The 20566-nt window shown below is 40.3% G+C and overlaps 1 protein-coding gene across 3 annotated transcripts in view; it reads left to right on the forward strand.

The window, feature by feature from the left end:
• Window positions 1–20566, forward strand: part of c19h10orf90 (chromosome 19 C10orf90 homolog) — a 233506-nt gene that overhangs the window by 192450 nt on the left and 20490 nt on the right. For 2 of the 3 annotated variants that reach the window (XM_063071199.1, XM_063071201.1), the window contains exons 9-10: window positions 7090–7189; window positions 7283–9572. In XM_063071199.1, the coding sequence (XP_062927269.1) occupies window positions 7090–7189; window positions 7283–7315 (133 nt within the window). In that variant the 3' untranslated portion in view covers window positions 7316–9572. Of the gene's footprint in view, window positions 1–7089; window positions 7190–7282; window positions 9573–20566 lie in introns of those variants that run through there. The other variant, XR_010020935.1, reaches the window with a different exon arrangement.

Genomic DNA, 20566 nt, shown 5'->3' on the forward strand with positions numbered 1-20566 from the left:
TTACAAATCATACACAACTGTGACTTTGTTGGAAACTAATTTATAAATTTTTAAGGATGTGTACTTTATAAAATTGTGTCCATATTTTCTCAAATGATATAGTTTTTATCCATTTTGTTTATTTGATACAAATTATTATTTGCTTGCTTTCTGTCTGCAATATACTTTGCCAAAATATGACAAAAGGCTTGGAAGAGTAGATGGAAAGAATGAAAATCTTTTATAGTGTAACTGTTACAGTTTGAATGTGAAAAATATGTATGGCTGGACACTAACCTGAAAATGCTTGTATTTTTGTGATCTGACTGTTCACTAACCTAATACAGTGCAGGTGTGAACCACCTGTCCCTGGCAGGGCAGTCGGTACTTTTACGACAGTGGCTAAATAGGTTTCAACAATAAGAATATTTCTGCTTGGCTTTCTAACCTTGTTGTTTTCTGAATTGGATTCAGTATTGGGCTAACATATTAATTTTATTCCTGATGAAGACATGTTCACATTAAGAGAGGAGTAAGAACAAGAGCCACCTTAAAATTAGGGCTCTCAACCTTTTTTATGCCATAGACCCCTACTATTAACCGAGGGTCCGTGGACCCCAGTGATATGTTTTGTAACTTCAAAATATTAAACTAATTCGAAGGAAGGCACAGGAATCTGTGAATGTGGGCCTATCTTCGAGTTTACTTTAAGCAAGTCGCGCACGTATCTTGTAGTAGTGTGATGACATATGTAATTCACATACTTATGCACGTAAGCCATATTTAAATGCACAAGAATGCTTAACCAACTTCTCTCTCTCTCTCTATATATATATATATACAAGATTACTCAAATATTACTTGTATTAAATACACAACAGCCAGGTTGGGAACCCCAGCTTTAAATCCTTCCACCTCCTTTTGAACAGATGAGAATGCTCCAGTTCTGGCCTCAGTTCCCGCTCCTTTGGGAGAATCCCTGGACATCACTGATGTCTTCAAGAATGGAAATATATAATCCTCTTAGCAAAATCCTATAAACTGGAATTGTGTTTTTTATAGTCAAAGATGCACTAGGAGCTTGAACGTGTGTGTAGGAATTCATCCTCGAGAATGTCAGGGAAGTGGTTGGGCTGCCTTTCTGTTTAGTTTCTAGTGATTTCAATTGCTCAGAGAAGTTTAATGGTGGCGAAACCAATCATAGTGGGAGTGATAATTTGTTCAGCCAGAGCTATTTGGTCTCAGTTGTTATGATAGAGCAGTATGTCATTGTATCCGTGTTGCTTTATTTGTTTTCTATTCTGAAATACATCATTTATATATTTGATGTGAATGATAGAGATAATTATGAAGGCAGCATCGAGACGCTGCTTTTTCAGAGCCTTGGCACTCTTCAGCAATTAATATTCAGGTAGTGAAATGCATACTCTTCGGTATAACATTTTAAATTGCATGACATCATACGATACTACATCAATGTCAACAATAAAAGGAAACTAAGATAAATAGTTGAACCTCCTCTTCTAATATATTCCTTAAATTTGTTAAGTCATGAAGTGCTGCACTTAAAACTACAGGCAATCATGTGAAATTGGAGAACTGCAGAGAAAGTTGTTTTCCATATGTGATTTAAATGTAATTTATAATGCTTTCTAAACTCTCTGTAGATAGATATTAGGATTACTGATTCAAATTGGTGACAGAGCCTTATTATTTTATGTTCTGTTTTCACATGCCAAAGATGCTATTAGACAGTGGTGCATTGGAGCAGATATTTGAAGAGTGAAAATCAGTTATGAAAGGCCCAGAGAAGCTCCATGAGAAAATGTCCGCTTGGTGAAGAGAATACGTTTCTTCAACACCGACTGCAGAAACTGGGCCAATATTTTCATCTTGCAATGTATTAAGCATAAGAGGTGCTTGAAAAGATTAAGAATTATAGTTTTGAAGGTGAAGGCTTTGGGAACTTATGAATTAAGTGCAAGTATAGGCCATTTGGCTCCCCAGACCTGCTCCATTGTTTAATCCAATGGCTGATCTGATTGTAACCACAACTCCATCATCCCATCTACCAGAAGTAACATTTCACATTCTTGCTTATCAAGTATTTATCTAACTCTGCCTTAAAAATATAAAAGGTCTTTGCTTGCACAGGCCTTGGAGGAAGAAGGTACCAAAGTCTCATGACAGAAAAAATTTCACTTCATTGCTATCTCAGATGCTTTGCTTTTAACCGGCGATCCCCTATTTTTAGATATGCTTCCACAATAGGAAACATCTACTGCAGAGTCACCCTGTTTTGTCTTCTCAGGATATTATATGTTTCAATTATTCCTTCTCACTCTCTGTCAGAATATACAAACTTAGAATTCCTAAATTGTCCTCCTTGGATCACCTCCCCTATTCTCAGAATTCGACTAGAAAACTTTTTTTCGAAATACTTCAAATGCATTAAATCTTCCTCTAAGAAAACCAGTACTATATACAGGAAAATGGTGTGTATCACAATTTTCTTTAACACAAAGCCATGTCATCTGCACAGGTGTCAAGAAGCATGAGATTAAAATAAAATAAATTTTGTGTTTCTTAATTTGTTGTTTTCCACATAAATTCCACAAGAGTGAATTTTAATCCAATCCTCATTCTCCTCCAACAGATTCAATACCAGGAGTTTAATAATCTAGCTGTTGATTTCTCTAAAGAGTCACATTTTGTTTCATGGACTGCAATAATAATAATAATAATAATAATAATATTATTATCATATAGGGCTAGTAAAACAGTCCAAAAACTGACTACAAATTTTCCTCAGTAATGGAGTAATGGAGAATAATAAATCAAACTGAAGCTACAGATGTTATGGATGGTAAGAGGGACAAGGTTTAGTTTCATGGATTATAATTTGGTTATGGTTATCATTTGATAGCTTACTTAAACATTTTTTTGAAAATATTACCTTGTAAATCACACCAAAGTTTGTATTATTTTCAACATCAAAAGAAAACCAATTGACAAGAAGTTCAAAGTTCAAAGTAAATTTATTATCAAAGTACCTATATGTCATCATATACAGCCTTCAGATTCATTTTCTTGCAGGCATAATAAATCCAATAACTATAATAGAATCAATTAAATAAGTGCACCAACAGGGCAGACAACCAGTGTGCAAAAGACAAAAAAGATTTTAAAAAGTAGTAATAAGAATAATAAATAAATAAGCAAGAAATATCAAGAACATGAGATGAAGATTCATTGAAAGTGAGGCCTTAGGTTGTGGGAACATTTCAATGATGGGAAAAGTGAGGTAGGGTGAGGTTATCCCCTCTGATTCAAGAGCCAGATGGTTGAGGGGTAATAACTGTTTTTGAACCTGGTGGTATGAGCTCTGAGGCTCCTGTATCTTCTTCCTGATGGCAGCAGTGAGTAGACAGCATAACCTGGGCATGGGGTCCCTGATGATCAAAGCTGTTATCCTGCAACAATGCTCTGTGCAGATGTGCTGTAGGTTGGGATGGCTTTACCTGTGATGGACTCAGCCGTGTCCACTACTTTTGTAGGACTTTCTGTTCAAGGGCATTGTTGTGATGCAGTCAGTCAATATACTCTCCACCACACATCTATAGAAGTTGTCCAAATCTTGAGATGCTTATTTCTCTAATAAACGGCTTTTCCTCTTGCACATGCTCTGTTTTAATTATCAATCTGCCAATCTATTAATGAACTTTTAAGTAAAGGATAGCTTCATCCACGGCATTAGGACATACATCAAAATATTTTGTAAGCTTACTTTTTTGATAATAATTTTGATAAGCACCCGTCTGCGTCCCAGCTATGCCTGCCTTTGTGTTGGCTTTGTGGAACAATCTATGTTCCATGCCTATTCTGGTATCTGTCCCCCACTTTTCCTTCGCTACATCGATGACTGCATTGGCGCTGCTTCCTGCACGCATGTTGAGTTCGTTGACTTTATTAACTTTGCCTCCAACTTTCACCTTGCCCTCAAGTTTACCTGGTCCATTTCTGACACCTCCCTCCCCTTTCTGAATCTTTCTGTCTCTGTCTCTGGAGACAGCTTATCTACTGATGTCTACTATAAGCCTACGGACTATTTTACTCATAGCTACCTGGACTATTCCTTTTCTCACCCTATCTCTTGCAAAAATGCCATCCCCTTCTCGCAATTCCTCCGTCTCCGCTGCATCTGCTCTCAGGATGAGGCCTTTCTTTCCAGGATGAAGGAGATGAAGGAGATGTCTTCCATTTTAAAAGAAAGGGGCTTCCCTTCCTCCACCATCAACTCTGCTCTCTTCACGCACATCTGCTCTCACCCCATCCTCCCGCCAACTCACTAGGAATAGGGTTCCCCTTGTCCTCACCTACAACCCCATCAGCCTCCGGGTCCAACATGTAATTCCCCGTAACTTCCGCCACCTCCAACGGGATCCCACCACTAAGCACATCTTTCCCTCACCCCCTCTCTCTGCTTTCCGCAGGGATCGCTCCCTATGCAACTCCCTTGTCCATTCGTCCCCCCCATCCCTTCCCACTGATCTCCCTCCCGGTATTATCCTTGTAAGCGGAACAAGTGCTACACATGCCCTTACACTTCCTCCCTTACCACCATTCAGGGCCTCAGACAGTCCTTCCAGGTGAGGTGACACTTCACCTGTGAATTGGCTGGGGTGATATACTGCGTCCGGTGCTCCCGATGCGGCCTTCAATATATTGGTGAGACCCGACGCAGGCTGGGAGATGGTTTCGCTGAACACCTATGCCCTGTCCGCCAGAGAAAACAGGATCTCCCAGTGGCCCCACATTTTAATTCCACATCCCATTCCCATTCTGATATGTCTATCCACGGCTTCTTCTACTGTCAAGATGAAGCCACACTCAGGTTAGAGGAACAACACCTTATATTCCGTCTGGGTAGCCTCCAACCTGATGGCATGAACATTGACTCCTCTAACTTTCGTTAATGCCCCACCTCCCCTTCGTACCCCATCCATTATTTATTTATTATATATATATTTTTTTTTCTTTTCTCCCTCCTTTTTCTCCCTCTGTCCCTCTCACTATACTCCTTGCCCATCCTCTGGGATTTCCCCCCTCCCCCTCTCTTTCTCCCTAGGCCTCCCGTCCCATGATCCTCTCATATCCCCTTTTGCCAATCACCTGTCCAGCTCTTGGCTCCATCCCTCCCCCTCCTGTCTTCTCCTATCATTTTGGATCTCCCCCTCCCCCTCCCACTTTCAAATCTCTTACTATCTCTTCTCTCAGTTAGTCCTGACGAAGGGTCTTGGCCCGAAACATCGACTCTACCTCTTCCTAAGAATGCTGCCTGGCCTGCTGCGTTCACCAGCAACTTTTATGTATTGCTTGATAAGCTTCCTAACTGGATTACTCAGAAACTTACACGCCTATCTTCTGTGCCTGTCATATTGGCCTGAGTGGGAATCACAATCACCCCATTTTATATTGTTGGCAAAGATCACTCTGGAGCAAGTCTGGAACAATTTAATATAAAGCACTCCACTCTCCTCAGCTATGCATTGTCCAGCGAGTCTCATATATTTCTAACCTCACACAGAGCTGCTGCTGTTACGTTTGGAGCAACTGTGCAGTAATATTGTTTTTTTAAATACTATACAAAGTTTAATCTACATATGCACTCATTGTTAAAATGTTAACAAGTCAATACATAAAAAAGATTTTTAATCACGTAACGTTATAATATATTAATTGCTGTATTTGTCTGCAGAGTATTAATGCAACTAATGGGAAGCCAGACTGTGCAAATAAATCCATGGGGAAGACACAAACCCTTTATCAATAATCTAAAAACAAGCAATTTGACAAAAGCATCAAATGGATGAAGAAATTTAGTATGGGCCCCCAAATGCTAAGAACTTTCTATAGGGGCACAATTGAGAGCATTCTGACTGGCTGGATCACTGCCTGGTATGGGAACTGTACCTCCCTCAATCGCAGGACTCTGCAGAGAGAGGTGCAGACAGGCCAGCTATTCAGGACATTTACAAAGACGGTGTGTAAAAAGGGCCCAAAGGATCATTGGGGACCTGAGTCACCCCACCACAAACTGTTCCAGCTGCTACCATCCGGGAAATGGTACCACAGCATAAAAACCAGGACCAACAGGCTCCGGGACAGCAGATTCTTCCACCAGGCCATCAGACTGCTTAATTCATACTGATGCAACTGTGTTTCTATGTTATATTGACTATCCTGTTGTACATAATACTTATTATAAATTACTATAAATTGCACATTTAGACTGAGATGTAATGTAAAGATTTTTACTCCTCGTGTATATGAAGGATGTAAGTAATCAAGTCAATTCAATTCAAGCAATGAGAAGACTTGAAATTATGGCCAACACCATATACAATAAACACAAAATAATCTGCAGATACTGGGGTCAAAGCAACACTCACAACACGCTGGAGGAACTCAGCAGGTCGGGCAGCATCCGTGGAAAAGATCGGTTGACGTTTCGGGCCAGAACCCTCGACCGATCTTTTCCACGGATGCTGCCCGACCTGCTGATTTCCTCCAGCGTGTTGTGAGTGTTACCATATACAGTAGTGGTTAGTTGCTGCCTGTTACGCTGCTGGTGTGTAGGGCAGCAAACCATCATATACTGTACATAAAACTATTTTTTCTTCCCACCTTAGAATGAGAGTGAGAATGTTTGGTGAGGCTTTTATCGACGAGATGCACATACAGAGCAGGAATGAGTTCAGGGGTGTCTCAGAAGAGTGGCAAGTCAAATGAGCTACAGAAGAAAATATAAGCATGCTATAGAAAAAAATAAATAGTCGAATGAATTATGATAATGGCGTAGTGGAGAAAATATTCAATTATAATCATGACTTTCAATAAACTTGAGGTTTATTGAGCTACTCGCTCAATCAAATAAAACAGAACTGCATCATATTAAAATGAAGCACTGATTCTCAGTCCATTTTCTTGCTGTCATTTCCCACTGATATATAACATCTGCCTGTACAACTAATATACTTTTTTACACAATATACAATGCATAGAGGTTGATGATTTCTAATGTCTGCTTTCATTTCAAAACTGTGTCAGAATTTATAACAAGCTGCCAGAGGTGAAAAAGAAAAAGGAGGAAGAGAAGAAGAAAGTTGCTTCTCAAGCAAATCGATTGCGAGCTATGGTTTTCAAAAAGGTATTACAACCACGAGAGAATTACTCATTATTCATTTAAGTATTAGTGGCGTTTATATTTTCAGTGGTATTAATTTATTCTCATTCTTTCCAGAAACTGCTGGACCAAATCCTACAGAAACAATGACTATTTTCATAAAGCATCAGGAAGATCTTATGCTAAAGCTACCAGAGAAGTGATATAATTGAAGCTACTACACTTCATAAAATGTTAATATATGAAAGTCCACCCTTTCAAGTTTTAAAACCTTAGTGTCTAATTTACTTTTTCGAGAGTTTGTTTGGAGTTTCATACTTCAAAAAAAAATGCTTGTTCTTTATTATGCTGTTGCATCTATGCCCATTGGTGCACTAGGCACAACTATACTTTTATTAGAAATAATACCTGTCTACTAGTTCAGGGTTTTTATTATTTATCCATTGGAATGAAGTTCAAGCTCAATCTTGTTAAGGACAACAAACATGAAATTATTTCTTGTTTTTTTTCCTCAGAGCCAGATTGAAAAGTTCTGGGATGTTCTCTCTAACCTACGAATCAAAGTTCAAAGTTTAAGATAAATTTATTATTGAAGTATATGTATATCACCATATACGACCCTGTGGTTCATTTTCTTGTATGTATTCACAGTCAAATGAATAAATAAGATAGAATCAAGAAAAACTGCACACAAACAAAAATATTTACAAGAAAATCCAAAAATATCTAACTAAATCCATGACAAAATAAGTCAATAACAATTTACTCAGTATATTAATATGAAAGCAAATATTCTCAGTATATAATATATTATTAGTCCTGAAGAAGGGTCTCAGGCAAAAATGTCAATTGTTTATCCATTTCCATAGATGCTGCCTGACCTGCTGAGTTTCTCTAGCATTTTTTGTGTATTATCAGTATATATTTAGTTTAAGTACTGTAGTAGAAACTGTATATTTATATTGAATCCTTGGTGGTACCTCCTGTTTAATTGTACACCAAGGCACAAGCTAGATTATTGTACTCTCCTCATGCAGTAACCGATTCAGGTTCTCTTTCATGTTAGCTTTAGGAAAATACCCAAAAATCTCTCATTCTGATCCAAAATCTCCAAAGTAAGTAACTGATGTGGAAGAGACTTCACTATCCTACACTTAGTGAATTCTGTATTTGTCTGTGAGGACTGGCTTCACTTTTACAGTGAACTAGAATATTGCGGAAAAAAATGACCACTACAGCTTAGAAGTATCTAATGGCATCTTGAACAACCATGAAAACAGATGAAGATGGAGACACAGTAAGAGGAAATAGTAGAAATGACCCTTCTGTCCTAATACACTCCAGCAGTGGTGAGTTATATGAATCTTTTAAAGGTAAGAAGCACCAAGCAAAAAAAAATTGTAAAATAGAAGGAATGATACAAGGTATAGATACAAACCTTTCCAAAAATAACATGTGACCCAATAAGCAATAATCTAGGCAAGGATAAATTTTTTGAATCTGCTATACTGCTTACATTTTGAAAAAAATACATGCACCTCTGCTTAAAAAATTCAAGCTATTTTGAAATCTTGTACAGTATATTTAAGTTAATGTGCTAAAGCAGTGCTGCTATTTTTTACTTATTTTATAATTACCTGGTGCAATACTTATTAATACTTGTATATAGTTTAAAAGATATAATAATCGTATATATTTTAAATGATATTTAGTAGCGCATACTATAAATCACAAGGCAAGTTCACATTTAGTAGTCATGATGTGCAATTTTAAGCTACTTACAGTACTTGAATGTGGTTTAACATTGCACAACTAATCAAAATGCATCACCAATTTAGTTATTCATTTGAATTTATTGAATTCAAAGGTAGCTCATTATCAGGGCTAAATATTACATTTTATTTGCATAATGATAAGTAGAATAAAATCCTGATGAACTTCCAACCTTCATTTGTTTCTTGTCTTTAGATCAACCATTTGAATAGATTGTATTTGTTTTCCTTTACCTAATGCAACATTTGTAACAGCATATTATTCTTTCAGATGAAAGACGATTTAAAAAGAACTGTACTATGAAATAAAATGAAGGTTGAACTGAATTTAGCAAGATGGCTGGACATGAAACTGTTCCATTGTTTCAATGAATAAAATATTATTATATTCCATCACATTTGTAATTATAAATTATTATAGATTAAGGTTTATGATGTGTTCTAGTTCTGGTCATTTTTTTTTGTTTCTACTTTTGGGCAACTTTGAGTCGGGGCAGCTTGCAGATAATAAACACTGAGCTGAACTGGAACATGCCTTTTGATTTTGTGTTTTATATTCTGTGTTTTTGCTCTTTTTTTATTGTGGTTTGCATCATCTTTTTTGCATGTGGGGAGGAGGGTTGGTGTTGCTTTTTGAACTTGTTGGTTCCATAGTTCTTTGTTTCGTGGCTGTCTGTGGAGAAGACAAATTTCAGGGTTGTCTGCCACATACATACTTCGATAATAAATGTACTTTGAATACAAAATGGAATATATTGGCAAATAGTTTTTTTACAATCCTCACCCTTACTGAAGAAACATTGTGCTGTTAACAGGAGATACTAGAATTAAAATGTGAGAATACTATCCTTTCTCCATTATGAAAACATATACTTGCTTCTTACTGCTATTTAAAAACATACTCATTTACATGACTCTCCTTGCACAGACAGTGAAGGAGAATCCTAAGGCATTTTATAAATAAATTAAAAACAATAGGATAGCTGGGGAGAGAATAGGACCACTCAAGAACAAAGAGGGAGTTCACACCTGGAGCCAGAAAAAGTGGGCAGGACACTCAACAAGTACTTGTCATTGATATTCACTGAGGAGTGGGCATGGAGAATTGTGAGATCATGGTGGGTTATGTTGATATTCTAGGGAATGTTGATATCAAGAAGGAGAACTAGTTGGGTCTTTTGAGGAGCACTAATGTGGATAATAGGGTCTGATGGGATAATTGAGAGAGAAAGAGAGGAGATTGCTGAGGTCTTGTTGCAGATCTTTGTATCCTCTTTAGCCATAGATGAAGCCCCAGAGGACTGGACAGCAGCCAGTGTTGTCTTTTAAATGCAATAATTGTACTTGTCTCTTAACTTCCTCTGGCAGCTTAATCCATGCATTAGCCACCCTCTGGGGTGAAATAGATGTCACTCAGATTTCTTTTAAAACTTGTCTCTCTCACTTTAAGCTAGCCTTCTAGTTCTGGACTCCCATTCCCCTGGGGAAAATACTTTGGCTATTCACCTTATCTATGCCCCTTATGATTTATAAATCCTGATAAGGTCACCCCTCTGTCTCCTATCCAGCCTCTCATTATAACCCAGCCCTCTAGTCCCAGCAACATTCTTGGTTGCACCTCTTCAGTTTAAAGTCACATTTCTGAAAGAGGGAGACCAGAACTGTACCCTGTACTTCTAGTGTGCTCTTACCAACATCTTCACCAGCTGAAACAGGATGTTCCAACTCCTATACTCAGTAAATTGACTGATAAAGACAAGCATGCCAATTACTTTCATCAACTTATCTGCCTGTTTTGCTACTTTTACCAAACTATGGATTTGCTCCCCTGGGTCCTCTGTTCAACAACACTTCTGAGGGCTCTACAATTTACTGTAGAATTCCTGCCCTGATTTGTCTTAACCAAATACAACACTTCATAAATATCTAAATATTCACTATGGCTTTGAGTGATAAAGGTTGTATCTTACATGATTGAGTTTTTTTTTGAGGAAATGACAAAGATGAGGACAGGGCAGTGGATGCTGTGCACAAGGACTTTAGTAAAGTTTTTGGCAATGCCCCTCATGGTAGACTTATCCAGAAGACAAAGGCACACAGGATCCATAGAAACTTGATTCTCTAGATTCAAAATTGGCAGAGGCCAGAGGGTAGTGGTACAGGGATGTTATGTTGAATGCATGTCTGTGACCAGTGATGTTCTGCAGGGTTCAGTTCTGTTTCTGATTATTTGGACAAAAGTATTGGTGGGCTGATTAGTACGTTGACAGGTGGCTTGAAGGGGGAGATGAATTGGCATGAAGTGCCAGCAGGGAGATCGGTGGTGAGGGGGGCAGAAAGAGACAAAGGAATCATAGAAAAAGCAATACCTATGGGAAACAGAGAATGGGTGGTGAGGTGAAGACGCATTTGATGTAGGATCACACTGAAGATGGTGGAAGTTGTAGAGAAAAGTGTGCTGGATGCAGAGGCTCATGGGTGGTAGGTAAAGAGAAGAGGAAGTGGAGATATGTATATCTGTTTTGTATTTGCACTGTGACATCTGTTCCCCAGGATGAGGCTTTACTTTACAGAGCATCAGAAATGTCCGCCTTCTTCAACAAATGGAATTTCCCTTCCTCTACCATTGATGCTGCCCTTACCCGCATCTCACCCATTTCTCAGACATCCACCTTCACCCCATCTTCCCACCATCTTAATAGGGATTTATTGTGTGTGTGTGTGTTTGTGATAGTCCTTTATGTGTGAAAGTTCATTCATGAGTAATTCTCCATGTTGGTAGATGTCAGTGTCATAACTGTACTGGACTTGCTGGACCGTATGCTCAGCTACTTCTGGAGTGTGAGACTTCAGTACTATAGCCAACATTGTCCCATTGCATGTGATGTATCTAGTCATCTCAATTATTTCTCAATATCAAGTGTAGTGAATCAAATTGGTTGAAGACTGGCTTCTGTAATGGTGATATTCTCCACCAAGATATTCATCCTTGTAACATTTCTGGTTGAAAATACAATCTTCTCCATTGTGTTCAGGCACTGAACTCAGAAAGGTGAATAGGTGGGAAAGGGGTCACTCAGGGCAGACGTTATGTAGGCCACTTCTTGACAGAAGTGTTTTATACAAAACTTTCCAAAGTGTCTTACACTGCTGTCTTAATGTATTCTCAGTAGAGCAGAGGACTCTACTGTTCCAGCTCAGGTTCTTTCATACCTGCTGCCACCATCTACTGAGTATTGCTATGGTGTGGCTACATAGGGGACTATGCCTTTAAATGTGGATATTAATTTGGGGCTGTTACACTGAAGAGTGTTTGCAGGTGTGTTAAATTAAGCAAATGTCTTTAAGAAACATGCAGAAGAGAAGCAGGCATATAAATTGTATAGTTAGGAAAACATAGGCAGCTATTAATGAAGTAGTGGAATGGGGATGTTGATGGGAGTTTAAATTTTCTGTTGCAAAAACTCAAGTTATTTGTTTTTTCTAAAAAGAACATTACACCCACAATTGTTCTCAAGTTACATGGTCAAACAAGAATTACTGGTAAAGTTTTTAGGAATGTGGATGGACACATGTCTAACTTAGAAAGTGCATGCGAATAAATTTCTAGAGAAGTGTAAAAAAAGCCCTTAATGTGCTCGAGTGCTTAGTTGGGTGTGATTGCGGTGTGAGTAGGAGGTCACAAAATTGCTTTAATCAGATCTGTCTTTGATTATGGATGTGTTGCTTATGGGTCAGCCTCACCAGCAGTCTTAAAGCCCCTCGGTGAAGTTCAAGCTCAACCGTTATGTTGTGGTGCTTTTAAATCATTCCCAATTTTGACATTACTGGTAGAAGTGGGTGAAGTACTTTACATCTAAGCAACACACACAAAATGCTGGAGGAACTCAGCAGGCCAGGCAGCATCTATGGAAAAGAGTAAACAGCCGATGTTTTGGGCCGAGACCCTTCATCAGGACAGGGAAAAAAAAAGAGAAATCAGGATAAGAAGGTGAGGGGAGGGGAGGAAGAAGTACAAGGGGGTAGATGATAGGTGAAACTGGGAGGGGAGGTGTGAAGTAAAGAGCTGGGAAGTTGATTGGTGAAAGAGATAAAAGGCTGGAGAAGGGGAAAATCTGATAAGAGATGGTAGAAGACCATGGAAGAAAGGGAAGGATGAGGACCACCAGAGGGAGGTGATGGTGAGATAAGGAGATAAGGTGAGAGAAGGAAATGGGAATGGTGAAGCGGGGGGGGGGGGCAATTACCAGAATTTTGAGAAATCAATGTTCACCCCATCAGGTTGAGGCTACCTAGACAGAATATAAGGTGTTGCTCCTCCAACCTGAGTGTGGCCTCATCATGGCAGTAGAGGACACCATGGACTGACATGTCAGAATGGGAATAGGAAATAGAATTGAATTGGGTGGCCACCAGGAGATCCCGCTTTTTCTGGTGGACAGAGCGTAGGTTCTCAGCAAAGTGGTCTCTCAATCTACGCAGGTTGCACTGATATACTGAAGGCAACACTGGGACCACCATGTACAGAAGATGACCCCAACGGACTCACAGATGAAGTGTCGCCTCACCTGGAAGGACTGTTTGGGGCCCTGAATGGTGGTGAGGGAGGAGGCATAGGGGCAGGTGTAGCACTCGGTCCGCTTGCAAGGGCAAGTGCCAGGAGAGAGATCAGTGGGGAGGGACGAATGGACAAGGGAGTCACACAGGGAGCGATTCCTGTGGAAAGCAGAAAGTGGTGGGGGGAGTGGAGGAAAAGATGTGCTTGGTGGTGGGATCCCACTGGAGATGGCAGAAGTTACGGAGAATTACGTGCTGGACACAGAAACTGGTGGGGTGGTATGTGAGGACAAGAGGAACCCTTTTGCTGGTGGGGTGGCAGGGGGATGAGGTGAGGGCAGACATGTGTGAAATGGAAATGATGTGGGTGAAGGCTGTGTTGATGATGGAAGAAGGAAAGCCCCTTTCTTTGAAGGAGGTCTTCTTAAGAGTTCTGGAATGAAAAGCCTCATCCTGAGAGCAGTTGCTGCAGAGACAGAGGAACTGAGAGAAGGGGATAGCATTTTTACCAGTGACAGGGTGGGAAGAGGTATAGTCCAGGTAGCTGTGCCAATCAGTGGATTTATAAAAGATATCAGTAGATAACCTCTCTCCAGAGACAGAGACAGAGACAGAGAGATCAACAAAGGGGAGGGTGGTGTCGGAAATAGATCAGGTAAACTTGAGGGCAGGGTGGAAGACGGAGGCAAAGTTGATGAAGTTGATGAGTTCAGCATGGGTGCAAGAAGCAGCACCAAAGCAGTTGTTGATGTAGCATCGGAAAAGTTGGGAAATGATACTGGTGTAGGCTTGGAGCATAGACTGTTCCACACAGCTGATAAAACGGCAGGCATATCTGGGACTCTTTGGTTTCAAGGAAGAGGAAGTGCCGAAGGAGAAATTATTGAGAAGGAGAACCAGTTCCGCCAGACAGAGGAAAATGGTGGTGTAGGGGGAACAGGTTGAGTCTGTTGTCTGGAAAGAAGTGGAGAGCTTTAAGGCCCTCCTGATGGGGAATGGAGGTGTACAGAGACTGGACATCCATGCTGAAAATGAGTTGATTAGGGCCAGGGAACTTGAAGTCATTGTAAAGATCCAGAGTATGTAAAGTGTCACGGATGTAGGTAGGAAGGGACTGAACTGGTGGGGAGAATAAAACAGAGTTGAGGTTTGCAGATATGAGTTCAGTGGGGCAGGAACAAGCTGAAACAATGAGTCTACCTGAGCAGTCGGGTTTGTGTGTCTAAGGTAGGAGGTAGAAATAGGAGGTGTGGGGTAAGGGAACGATGAGGTTGGTGACAGTGGATAGAAGATCCCCAGGATTAATAAGGTCAGCAATGGTGCTCCTTCATGGGATTCTGTTCGAGGGGTAAGTAAGAGGAAGTGTCTGAGAGTTGTTGCCTGGCCTCCACAAGGTAGAGGTCAGTCCTCCAGACTACTACAGCATCACCCCCTTATCTGTGGGTTTGATGGTGAGGTTAGGACTAGTGCGGAGAGAGTGGAGAGTAGTGCGTTCAGAAGGGGTGAGGTTAAAATTGGACAGAGGAGAGGTAAAGGCAAAATGGTTGATGTCTCGTTGGCAGTTAGCAATGAAAAGATCCAAAGCAGGCAGGAGACCAGAGTGGGGTGTCCAGGAAGAGAAGAGTTGAAGAAGGGAGAAGGGATCAACAGCGTGGGTGGGAGAGCCCTTGCCAAAGTAGGCATGGAGGCAGAGAGAGCGGAAGAAGTGCTCTGCGTCATGGCAGGCGCAGAGCTCACTGAGGTGTGGGCGCAGTTTAGCAGTGAAAAGATCCAGAGCAGGCAGAAGGCCAAAGTAGTACATCTACGCAAGTTACAGTTAGCAATTTTTTATTGAGTTAATGTAAGACGACCTAAATTTGGTCATTCAATATTGGCAACATTAGTAGAGTGGTGAGAGCACTGTATTCGTAAAGTCTTCAGTTTGTGGGGCGGGGGGGGCGGGGAATGAACAGGCATAAAATCTTGTGTTGTTTCATGTGGAATATGGTACTGAAGTACCCCTTTCTGTCAGTCCTCCTTGGTTTTTTCCTTTAGCTGTGGTTGATTTAAGCTTTCAAGAAAAGATCAAGATGAAGAATGATTATGTATCAGTGGCACAGGTAGTATCTCAGGCGATATCTGTCTGAGACAGTTGCTATCACTTTAGCTTTGGAATAGGTCGAAGAAGTACACCATGATGACATACTTCTATACTCTGATTCATTCTCAGTCTTGACATCTATAAAAACAGATTATGTACTTCATATTGTGGGCAAGGCATTCTTCTTGAGATTGGACAACATCTGTCGAGGCTGCACAGTCCAGGCTTCTGTGTACATTTCATTTGGCGAGAAGGAAATGAGGTGGCAGACTTCCTTGCCAAGCAATTACTTAACATTAAGGACATAAAGGATATAAATGTAGTAATGTCTTAGCAAAAATGGCAGGCGAAATGCATAATTCAGGGGAATTAAGGGTTCTGAGAAAAGGCAGGTAGGTGACAATGATTCTATGGCCAGATTTCTGACTGTTTGGGGGAGGGATTTAGTGGGTATACTTCCTGTTCCTTTGCTCCATACTCCAACTTGGTAAGTGATGGTAATGCACCTTATGTTGGTCTGCCAACTGTCATTAAACCTTACAAGAAGAAGGAGAAATATTCGGGCCCTACTTTAATGCATGATGCTAGGTGCAGTTCATCATCATAATCTTTTACACAAATTATTATTCAAATGTATGTTTATTTTACAGATTGCCTGTTGTGTACTGATGATAATTTTAGAGCGAGATTGTTTCCAAAAATATAGGATCTGGTCAGTTTTAGTTTTAGCTGAACCATTTGATTGTCGTTTTCCACAAACTTCTGTTGGAAAAGTTTCGTGAGATAAGGTACTATGTGTAATTGAGTGGAGTATGTTGTTAGTTCATTTCTGACTGCAAAATCTTCTGACTTTGTGTCAGCTGCCTCACAAGAGAAAGGAACTCTCTTGGTCATTGTGAATCAGAATATGTTTGCACTTAGTCACGAACATGTTGATCTTGTTTCATGTCTTTGAAATAAAGGAATAAGGGCATACACTTACAAAATATCTTTCGTGATTAAAGGAAACGTCAAAGCACTAAGTACTCTGATTACTGATGTTATGCAGGAAACATGATAAGAATTTGTGTACAACAATCTCCCACAGACGAAGATGTGATACTGTTCAGATAATTTATGTTTTAGTGTGTCGGTTAAGAGGTTACTTCTGACCAGAACAATGGAGGTAACTTCCCTGCTCTTTGAAATAGCTGTCTAGGATCTATGATGTCAGTGAGCAGAAAGACCCAAAGTTCAATATCTCATCAGAACAATTCCAATCTGTGACATCATAACACATCTTTGGGACTAAACAGGAGTGTCTGGATTGAGATGTAATCTGCAAAGGGATGAATGTATGAAGGAATAATATCACTTTGGGAGAATAGTGATGATACCTGACATAAACATACTTAGAACGTATGTACAAAGGGAATACAAAAATGGAAAAATTTGTAAGCACGGATGAAGTGTTTCAGGTTATAGCATATAGGATGAGAAGGCAGCAAAGATACATCTTAGGCAAATGCCAAAGAGGATATGAACAGGTATATATTTCATGAACTGAAATTCAAGAAAACCTTCAGAAGAACAATGTAGAAAACAATAGCTTTTTCAAATGGAAGCAGTCTAGTTAATTGAGTAAGGGAAGTGAAACCACTGAAGACGAGTCCCATGGAAGTAGATAAGAGGGAAAAATGAAGAGAATTGCAAATTTGATTTTATTGATTCTTTTTTCAATGAACTGCTGTGAGAGAAAATATGTTTCATGAGATCATTCGCGACCAACGTTGACCCAATGTTCTGAGGAGGCCAGGGAATTGGAATTAGTTTGGAATTGGGTTATTATTGTCACATACACTGAAGTATAGTGAGAAGTTCGTCTTGTATACTGCTCACGTAGCACATAGTGTTTCATCATTACACAGTACATTGAAGTAGTACAAGGTAAAACAATAGTAGAATGCAGAACGAAGTGTAACTGCCACAGAGAGAATGCAGTTCAAGTAGGCATTGAGATGTAGAATCATAATGAGGAAGATTGTGGGGTCAAGAGTTCACCTTATCACATTAGGGAACCATTCAATCATCTCATCAGTGTAGAATCTGTCATTGAGCCTGGTGGTACATGCATTCAGGCTTTTACATTTTCACCTGGAGAGGAGAGAAGAAGTTGTTTGGGGTGGATGGGGTCCTTGATTATGCTGGTTGTTTTATCGAGGCGGTGAGAAGTATAGAGACCAGCTGATGTGCTGAGCTGTGTCCACAGCTCTCTGCAGTTTTTTGCAGTCGTGGGCAGAGCAGTTGCCATACAAAGTTGTTATGCATCCAGATAAGATGCATCAATAAAAATTGGCAAGTGCTGATTCAAGTAAATTTATTCTCAGAGAATAAATTGTTCAATCTTGAGATTTGCTTGCTCACAGGTAGCCACAAAGTAAGAAACCTAAAAGAACACAATTTAAGGGGAAAAAAATTAAAAGACCAACATTTGATGCACAAACAATTGAAGCGAACAACAGCATTCCGAACTAAAAATGAGTCATCAGATCCGAATCCTGGAGCAGCCCGGAGTAGGTCCAAAGCCTCGCTTCTCAGTTCATCATATTAGTGGGCATGGAGCACAGGAGCTGAGCAGTCTTCATAACCTCAGCACCATGAAGATGACCATCGCAGAGAGCGAGCGAACTTGGCTCTCATTCTGACTGACACCCTGTCATTTCAGCCTATCTGGGCCTGCGTTTCAATTGATCCAACGATGGAACAGCAAAAAGTTCCAGTGCCCTGGAGAGAAGAGTGAACATTGTGGTGAGCAAGTGAAATCGGCTCTCACCTCTGATCTGGGCAGCCATTTAAATTGTCAAAACAGCACATTGCACCTTGCACCAGGACCCAGGCACCACTGCTGTGAAATGCCCCAGGACTAGACCACATGCTGCCCAGCAACTTGCTTCAGGCCTGGATATCGTCACCCAGACTGAAACCACTCTTAAACTCTTCAAATCAGCTTGGCGTCCAGAGCAATCTAACCTTGCACCCGGGTCAGTTGTACAAGCATCAAAATTGAATCTCCTCTGCCCGGACCCCGACTTCTCCTTACGGCTCCCAGAGTGATCCAAACTCGCTCCCGGGCCAGCTGTTGATGGGGACATGCCAAATTTTTTTAGCCACCTGCGGAAAGGGAGGCATTGGTAAACTTTCTTGTCTGTGGCATTTACTGTATATGGTTGGACCAGAACAGGCTATTAGTAATCCTTGCTACTTATTAAAAATTTTATTTCTGTTTTTGCCTACTTATTTTACCAATTTAATATATAAAACTTAACTATTTAATATACATATATATTTACTGTAATTCTGCTTTTTTCCATAGTTCTCATGTATTGTATTGAACTGCGGCCGTAAAGTTAACAAATTACACGACAATGGCCTGATTCTCGTTCTGATCCATTCCTATTAACTTGACCCTCTCAAGCATTTGAACCTCACTATCATTATTGAAGACAGGAGCATGTGCACTTCCCTGTTCCTGAAGTTAATCAAAATCTTTTTTGTTTTTCTGAGACTGAGGGAAAGATCGTTGTCCTGGCACCATGTTACTGAACTCTCGATCTCCCTCCTGTACTTTGATTTAAGGTTATTTGAGATATGGCCCACTAAATTAGATTAGATTATGAGGACACTCAGTCCTCGGTTATTGTCATTTAGAAATGCATGCATTAAAAATGATACAATGTTCCTCCAGAAAGATATCACAGAAACACAGGACAAACCAAGACTAAAACTGACAAAACCACATAATTATAACATATAGTTACAACAGTGCAAAGCAATACCATAATTTGATAAAGAACAGACCATGGGCACGGTACAAAAAAGTCTCAAGTTCCGATAGCCCCATCATCTCATGCAGACGGTAGAAGGGAGAAACTCTCCCTGCCATGAACCTCCAAGCGCCGCAAACTTGCTGATGCATTGGAAGCACCCGACCGCAGTGGACTCTGAGTCCATCCGAAAACTTTGAGCTTCTGACCAGCCCTCCGACACCGAGCACCGAGCACCATCTCTGCCGAGCACTTCGACGCCGCCCCGGCCACCGAGCAACAAGCAAAGCCGAGGACTCGGGGCCTTCCCCTCCAGAGATTCTGGATCACACAGTAGTAGCAGCAGCGAAGCAGGCATGTCAGAAGTTTCACCAGATGTCCCTCCATGTTCTCACATCCGTCTCCATCAAATCAGGATTGTGCACGGCACCCTACTTGACAGATAACAGACATCATTCACCGGAGTGGCCACTGCGAGCTGCGTCACGCCGCCATCTTCTCCTCCAATATCACTACAGTGATATTATCTGAAAACTTACTAATGGAATCAGAACAGAATCTAGCCAGGCAATCATGAGTGCATAGGGAGTAGAGTAGGGAACAGAGGTGCAACCTTTTGCTTAAAGCTGAGCCCAATTGAAAGGATTTAAACCAGTGTTTTGACAAAAATTTGCAGCTGAATTTGAGAGGCAACAGTGCAGTCAAGTATCTTGCATAATGAATGGAGATAATGACATATCGAAGTTCAAAGTAAATTTATTATCTAAGTACGGATATGTCACAATATACAACCCTGAGAATCATTTTCTTGTGGACGTACTCAATAAATCCATTAGAAAATGATAACCGTAATAGACTCAGTGAAAGACTGTCCCAACTTGGGCATTCAACCAATGTGCAAAAACAAACTGTGCAAGCACAGAAAGAAAGAAATAATAATAATAATAATAATGATAATACATAAATAAATAAATAATAAATAAAGATCATTGAACATGATGGGATTGATGTAGATACAAGAGATTGTAGATGTTGGAATCTGGAAAGAAAATAAACCACTGGAGGAACTCAATGGATTAGGCAGCACCCGAAGCAGGGGAATGGTTGTCATTTTGGATTGAGACACTGCATCAGAACTTGTGATGTTAGGATTGAGTTAGTTGGTCTTGTGGAGAGATGAGTTTTGGGG

Source organism: Mobula hypostoma, chromosome 19, assembly GCF_963921235.1.
Source record: "Mobula hypostoma chromosome 19, sMobHyp1.1, whole genome shotgun sequence".
NCBI classification, from domain to species: domain Eukaryota; kingdom Metazoa; phylum Chordata; class Chondrichthyes; order Myliobatiformes; family Myliobatidae; genus Mobula; species Mobula hypostoma.